Source organism: Ustilaginoidea virens, chromosome 3, assembly GCF_000687475.1.
Source record: "Ustilaginoidea virens chromosome 3, complete sequence".
NCBI classification, from domain to species: Eukaryota; Fungi; Ascomycota; class Sordariomycetes; order Hypocreales; family Clavicipitaceae; genus Ustilaginoidea; species Ustilaginoidea virens.
Window position 1 is genome coordinate 230331 of NC_057318.1, and position 7782 is coordinate 238112.

General features: G+C 58.2%; 2 protein-coding genes across 2 annotated transcripts; one reads left to right on the forward strand and one right to left on the reverse strand.

Moving 5' to 3' along the window:
- Positions 1-193: 193 nt before the first annotated feature.
- UV8b_03360 (uncharacterized protein) lies at positions 194-2899 on the forward strand (the record flags this gene model as incomplete). Its single annotated transcript, XM_043140858.1, has 5 exons — positions 194-427; positions 580-1859; positions 1952-2101; positions 2291-2326; positions 2776-2899. 5 exons carry the CDS (start codon positions 194-196, stop codon positions 2897-2899), a joined length of 1824 nt encoding a protein of 607 aa, XP_042996792.1.
- A 1956-nt stretch (positions 2900-4855) lies between these two features.
- Positions 4856-7283, reverse strand: UV8b_03361 (uncharacterized protein; the record flags this gene model as incomplete). The annotated part of the gene is made up of 2 exons (XM_043140859.1): positions 4856-5281; positions 5451-7283. 2 exons carry the CDS (start codon positions 7281-7283, stop codon positions 4856-4858), a joined length of 2259 nt encoding a protein of 752 aa, XP_042996793.1.
- Between the last annotated feature and the right edge of the window lie 499 nt (positions 7284-7782).

The following is a 7782-nucleotide window of genomic DNA, read 5'->3' on the forward strand; positions in this document are numbered from 1 at the left end:
TTGCCTGGCCAGCATTTATTCGCTCCGCGACACGACAACACGTTGCCCGACCTCGCGCGTTCCCCGTCATCCCGCGCGCCAGTCCGAGCCGGTCCAAACACCGCTGACTAGACTTGTATGGACTCGTTGCGCGGATGTGCACGGCGGCATCCATCGTGAGCTCATTCCCAACAGAACAGCTCCATGTGCGAGCATGGCGTCGACGGGAGTTGACAAAACCGCCCCTGCCCCTGCCCCTGCCGCCGGCGCCTCGGACCGGGACGAGAAAAGAGCCGCCGCTCCGGGCATCGGGCGTCCAGATGCAAAGCTAGGCCGCGACTTGCTGCCCACCGGGGGGTCCAAGACGGCTGACTTTACCCACCGGACGCTCAAGTCTCGGCATATCCAGCTCATCGGGATTGGCGGTACCATCGGCACCGCCCTGTATGTGCGTTTCCCCCTTGCCCCTTTCGTCTTGCTTGCCGCCGTCTGCTTGCCGCCGTCTGCTTGCTGCCATCTGCCATCTGCCATCTGCCATCTGCCATCTGCCATCCGCCCGCACTGGCTCCATTGCTCATCCAGTGCTCATGCAAAGCCCAGGTTCAAATCGGCAAGGGTCTCCTGGACGGCGGGCCGGGCAGCTTGTTCGTGGCTTTTTCCTTTTGGTGCACCTTTGTCCTGGCCATCACCATGTGCATGGCCGAAATGGTCACCTACTTGCCCATCTCGTCGCCCTTTGTTCGCTTTGCCGGCCGCTTCGTCGACGAAGCCTTGGGGTTTGCCGCCGGCTGGAACTTCTTCGTCCTCGAGGCAGCCCTGGTGCCGTTTGAGATAGTCGCCTGCAACTTCATCCTCCGCTACTGGACCGATGCCGTCCCCGCCGCCGCCGTCATCGTCGCCGTCATCGCCCTGTACGCCCTCATCAACCTCATGGCCGTCAGGTGGTACGGCGAAACCGAGTTCTGGTCCGCCCTCGGCAAGGTGCTGCTGATTGTCGGCCTCGTCGTCTTCACCTTTGTCGTCATGCTGGGCGGGAACCCCAAGGGCGACCGGTTCGGCTTCCGCTACTGGGCAGATCCCGGCGCCTTCGCCCCCCTCTACTACGACGGCGCCCTGGGCCGCTGGCTGGGCTTTCTGCAGTGCCTGATCCAGGCCGCCTTTACCGTGGCGGGGCCCGACTACGTGTCCATGGCGGCCGGCGAGGCCGAGAACCCCCGGCAAGTCATGCCGCGAGCCTACAACGCCGTCTTCTACCGGCTGACGGCCTTTTTCGTCCTCGGCGCGCTCTGCGTCGGCATCCTGGTCCCGTACAATGACGCGCAGCTGACGGCTGCCTACCAGACGTCGGCTCCCGGCGCCGCGGGCTCCCCCTACGTCGTGGCCATGAACCGGCTGGGCATCGGCGTGCTCCCGCACGTCGTCAACGCCATGGTGCTGACGGCCGCCTTTTCCGCCGGCAACTCGTACGTCTACTGCGCCTCCCGCTCCCTGTACGGGCTGGCCCTCGAGGGCAAGGCGCCCGGGTGGCTGACCACCTGCACCGGCAACGGCGTCCCCGTCTACTGCGTCGCCGTCGTCCTCGCGCTCGCGCTCCTGGCCTTTCTGCAGCTGTCGCAAGACGCGGCCGTCGTGCTGGACTGGTTCGTCTCGCTCGTCACCGCCTCGCAGCTGCTCAACTTTTGCTGCATCTGCGTCACCTACCTGTGCTTTTACCGGGCGCTCCGAGCCCAGGGCGTCAGCCGCGACACCCTGCCCTACAAGGCCTGGCTGATGCCGTGGGGGGCCTACTACGGTCTGGCGGGCACGCTGGTCATGGCCTTTGCTGGGGGGTATGCCGTCTTTCTGCCCGGTCGGTGGAAGACGGCCGACTTTTTGTTCTCGTGAGTTCGCCCGGGAAGGGGGGTGGGGGGGGGGGGGGTGGCGTTTTTGGCTGCCTTGCGAGTTGGATTGAGTGTTGCTAACGCGGGAGCAGGTACACCATGATTGTGGCCTTTGCCGTGCTGTTTGTAGGGTACAAGGTCCTTTGCAAGAGCAAGATGCGCGCGGCCGACGAGGTCGACCTGTTGCAGGACATGGACACGGTGGAGGCGTACGAGAAGAACCATGTCCCGCAGCCAGCAAGGTATTTTATTATTTTTTTTCGCCCTGTTGTGTTTTGTGCTTTTCTTTTTTGCTTTTTTGTGCTTTGCTTCTTCTGGTGTTTTGTTCCTGCGGTTCCTTTTTTTTTTCTCCTCTTTTTTTTAACCCGTTTTTCTTCTCTGTCGCAGAATTAACGGCGTCAAACACATGGCGGCAAGCTAACGCCTGGCAGTAACAAATTCGAAAAGGCTCTCGACTTTGTCTTTGGGTAAGTTGATGGAAGCCAGCGACAGCTACGTCGTTCAACAGACGTCTGCGGACGAGGCACCGCAACGCAACAGTGGCCCGTGGCCTTTTACCCAGCCCGGGCGGCTGGAAGCGAGCCGCGGACATGGAGAGCTCCTTTGGAAGGGAGATGAGGCCGAGAACGGCTTGCGGGGTTGTCACATGTCCGGCCCGTAGCCGCGTCCGCTGGGCATCCGCTGGGCATCCGCTGGGCATCCGCTGGGCATCCGCTGGGCATCCGCTGGGCATCCGCTGGGCATCCGCATCCGCATCCGCATCCGCATCCGCATCCGCATCCGCATCCGCATCCGCATCCGCATCCGCATCTGCATCTGCAACCAGGCAGGCCACCAAACTACAAAAGAGCAAACGTTGAAGAAACACCGAGAGGGCATCATGTCTAGGCAGGCCTTGACACAATCACAGAAGTAGAGCTGAAGAAGCGCCAAGAGGGCATCATGCCCATGCCGGCCACCACACAGTTAAAAACATAGTCAAGCTGAAGAGACGGCGAGATGCCATCATCCTCACGTCCACGCAGGCCACCAAGCAGTAAAAGAAGCAGAGTTGAAGAGACACCAGCCACCACACAGTAATAGAAGTAGTTGAAGAGACACTAGCTACTAAACTATAAAAGAGCAAAAGTTAAAGAAATACGAAGAGGGCGTTATATCTAGGCAGGCCTTGGTATAGTTTAAAGAAATAGAGGTAAAGAAATACTAAGATGGTATTATACCTAGGCAGGCCACTATATAGTTAAGATATAGTTGAGCTAAAGAGTCGCTAAGATGCCATCATCTTTATGTCTACGCAGGCCACCAAATAGTACAAGAAGCAGTTAGAGACACCAGCCACCAAGCAATAAAGAAGTACTTAGAGACATCAGCCACCACACAGTAAAAGAAGCAGTCAGAGACACCAGCCACCACCGTTAAAGAAGCAGTCAGAGACACCAGCCACCACCGTTAAAGAAGCAACCGTTGACGAGACACCCCAATCCCATACCCGTCCACGCAGCCCCCCCCCCCCCCCCCCCCCATCAAAAAGCAAAAACCTCCCGCAAACACCGAGACCAACCACGCCCATCCCTGCTCCGCACAACAGGCTCAGCGGAGGGGCGGTGTCCCACGACCCTGCCTACCTAGGTACATACGCAGCTTGTACACGACCACCATCTGCTGCGCCAACGTGACATCATGTGTGACTTGACTGGGCGTCATGCTGCGACACCATCCACATCACACGTAGCTTCGGTACCTAGCACCTAGGTTCCCTCGGCTTATACCTTGCTGCACCAAACGTGTGTGACGCCACACAATGTGCGGCTTTAACTGGCTCTACGCCCTGCGATACTTGGCCCGGTCAGGCAGGCAGGCCGCACGGCCATCGCCCTGGTCACGTGGCCCGGCCGGCCCTGCCGCAGCACCGACCTCTTCGGGCGAGCACACACCGCCCACCGCCGGGTGTCGGCATCCTTGCCCCAAACACCCCCTGCCTTCCTCGAGTCGATATACGGTGTTGTTGCCGCGGGCGGTGTCATTGTTCCCGCAAATTACAGACTCAAGGAGCACTACGACGTTGCCTACATCTTCGAGCACGCCGAGGTCGACTGCATCATTGTTGACCAAGAGTTTGAAAATCTGCTCGGCGCCGGGTAGAGCGGGCTGCCCGGCCGCCCGGCCAAAGAAGCGCACGCGCATGTCCTTTTCCTGCTCCCGCATGCAGCTCCTGTGCGCAGGCACGTCGTCATCACACTATTTTTACACTGCTTGCTTGCGAGAGACGGCTGCGCGTCGTCCGGCCGTCGCGCCCCGTTCGGCACACGGCAAGACAAGCAGGCGGTCGGTCGCTCCGTGCGCCGTGCGCCAACCAACAGGCCCAGCCAGGCCCTGCTGTGCCGGAAGCCAACGGAAACCCACGAGCATGAAACGAAACATGCCTGTCCTGTCCTGTCCGTCCGGTGCAAAGTCAAAACATCCGTCTGTCTACCTGCGCAACCAGACAATGCTCGGTTTCGCGACGCAACAGGACAACTACAAGGCTCTCTCTCTCGTCTTGCTCCAACCACCCTCATTTCGCGGCTACACCTGGAGGGCAAAAAAAGCACAAAACAAAAAAACTTTTTTTTTCTTTGCCAGACCAGCGCGTTGTCATCATCAAGTCCAAGGCCGTGAGAATCAACCGCGAAAAGTAGCAAACACCATGAAAAACCAGTAAACCTGACCCGAGGCTCGCGATGCGAATGCCGTTGAACCCCTTACCCATGTCCTCATGTCCGTCTCCGTGCTTCAACGCCAAAAGTATCCAATTTCAACCATGAAAACAGAAAGCCGCAAACGACGAGGAAAAAAAGGAGGAGAAAAAAGAAAAAAAACTCAATCTAGCCGAATCACCGGATACCATGCTCTACGACGCTCGAACCGCTCCTTCTACCCGTGCCCATGCGCTCCGTCACCCTATAAACAAGAATATACAGCCCTAGCTAGCAGTCCCTCGTGGCCCGTCTTGCCACTCACCCCTGAATGGCCGTTGCCGTGTGCACATCCGTGGTCCAGGGAAAGCGCTCCGACATGACGTCGCTCGCAGGCGTCCCCGAGACCGAAGCAAACGTAGGTGGTGTTGCTCCACCCATGGCCGGAGTCGCACCCACCGACATGGAGTCCGACCACGCGCCGGGCGATGTCGCGTAGCTCGAGGCTGCTGAGGAGGGGCTGAATGCCGCCAAATATGGCTTCGTTTGCCCATTGGGGAGGCTATGATGCGAAGCCGCACCCGCGTGACGACGAGGGCCTTGACTCTCGGCCGACGTGGGCAGCTTCGCCTTGCAGCAATCGCTCACCCCGTGTGGAGGGAGCTGCAATTTCCGCCCCTCCGGTGTCGCCACCTTCATCGGCCCGTCCTTTACGGTAGGGCTCGACGGCTTCGTAGCAGATCCAAACTAAAAAAAAAAAAAAATACCATAACAATACCAGTTAGTACAAAAGAAGAAAAAAAAACTAGAGGCGACATTCTTTCTTCTTCATCAAATCCAGAGATGCAGGCATGCCAAGGAGGCTAGTTGAAAGAGGGGGTTCCGCTGCATTGACGTCAAGGTCAGGGGCACGTACGAAGCAATACTTGTTGACGAGTTCCTCGTAAGAGGTGCTAGGCAGGCTGCTTGTCGCAGGCGGCTGCGCCTCCTTGGACGATGATGGACCTGCGGCAAACGGCGCGGGCCCAAATGAATCGGAGCCGCGGATGTTCCTCCGCATGTACAGAGTGTCCTTCTCCTTTTGCTTCGACTGCTTGGGCGGTGCGTCCTTGGCCGCCTTGACGGCAGCATCCAGAGAGGCCGAAAAGTCGTAGCGGTTGGAAAACGCCACCCCGCTCGGCAACGACAGCTCCTTGGCCAGGTTGTCGGTTGCCAGGTTGGAGGACGACTTGGACTTGAAGCGTAGGCCGCCGCCAGACTCGGGCTCGCCCAAGTATTCATGGATGGGTTGGCCAAAGTTGAACAGGCTGGCCTCCTTGCCAAAGGCATCGGCCGAAGCAGAGCCGGCCGCCGGCCCGGCGGGTTGATCGCCGCTGTTCTGCCTGCGGCTGCTGCGTGGCAGGCCGCCGACGGGTTTCGATGCGCTTCCCTGGAAGTTGTTCTTTCCGTTTTGCGGCAGGTACTTCTTCTTAAAACCAACCTGGAAGTTGGTCGCGTCGTTGTTGTCCCAGTGCTCTTGGCCGTTGACCAGATAGCGCACACAGAAGAAGAGAGTCTTGGACTCGAGATCCGCCAAGTCGGACAACTTGATGTTAAAGGTGAACCGGTCATGGCCAAACGGGCTCTCACGCGGGCGGATCTCATGACCGTATTCAGCATTAACCTCGGACACGGTTTTCCAGTAGTCAAACGTGAACCGGCAAACAACCAGTTTGTGGAACGCCAGGTTGACCACGGCCACCGAGCCCAGGAGAGCCTTCTGGTCGTTGGAAAGCCAAACTCTTTCGAGCCGCGCCGGCATTGAGCTGCGCACAAGCGAGTCGTGCGGAAAGTTTGGCGTGGCAAGCTCCCACTCGAAGGGAGGGCCCTTGCCACTGCGGCCTCTGCCGGGAAATGGATACTCCGAATCACTCTCGTAGTTGTCAACGGGGGAGGATCCCGCGCTGACAGCAAGGGGTCGGTCTACTTGCAAGAAGTGACGAACATGTTCTAGATGAGAGTCGAAGTGTACGGCTTTTGAGAAGACGGGTGTGCCAGGCACGCTAGAGGGGCGACGGTGGCCTCGAAGAGCAGGACGAACCAGTTCGCCCGATTTCTTGCGAACCATTTGTGGCTTGCACTTGGAGTCCTCGTCCGTCTCCTCCTCGGAATTCGTCGAGGAGCTGTTGGACTTGTGCAGCGACGGCACGTGGGGCTCCGTAGATGAGCGGACGTGCCCATTCTTGCGGCCGGCCCTCGACATGTTGCTCAAAGCGCTTGTGCTAAGGCTCATGTGAAATGACGGGGGGATAGTCACCTTTGGTTGCGCATTCTGCGGAGGCGGCGTCGTTGTTGACTTTGATATTTGGCTGACCGCCTCTCTTAGATTCTTGAGAACTTCTGTTTGCCGACTCTTCATCTCTGGGGGTTCGTCCTCGTCGCTTCCCGACGTAGCAGATTCCGGAGGTGAGATGACTGCTCCATTGGGGATCAGAGCACGCTCATCCACCCCAGGAGGCGGCGACTGCCGGACGCTGCCTCCGAAATCCAGCATGGCACGCCTAGCCTCCCCAAAGTCGGGAGCCGTCAAAGTCTCTGATTTATCGCCAACAGCATTGACTGATGGAGTCCTGCGGTGCTTGTTAAGGTATGATGAGGAGCGAGGGAGAGACGGTCTAGGAGCGGACTGGAACGAGGAGCGACGGCTCACATCGGGTGAGTTGGAAGCCGTCGAGGCAGGTGATCGGTGTGAGGGCGGAGTGTAAGGCATGCCCGACGCGGGTAAAGCCTGAAGCGATTTATGTATTAGGGGGTGCCGAACGTGGAATCAAAAAAAAGAAGAGGAAAAAAAGTCCGCTATGATCGAGGAGGGGGGCGAAATAGACGTGTTGGTGCTGGGGAGGAAATCGTCCCAAATTATATATCTTTACTACATGTGGCGCAAAAAAGAAATGCAACGTTGAAAGGACAATAGAGGGGAGGAAACTTTCGACAAGCAAAGACGGTATAAAGATGCTCTGGCATTGCAAGTCAGCTCAAAAGAATCCGTAGGCAGGCATCAACAGCGACTGGGCAGAGCGAGTGACCGAATTACCATGCCGTCTGACTGGATAGCCGGGGCGAATGATAAAGACGGGGGGAGAAAAGCATCTGCTTACCCGAATTGCGCAACGGGGAGATTATTCATAGGTCGACGTGGCGGCAAAAAACAATGTGCTCTGGCAATATTCCAGCAACAGAGCAGAGGTTGTTGAAGCGCAGCAAGGCAG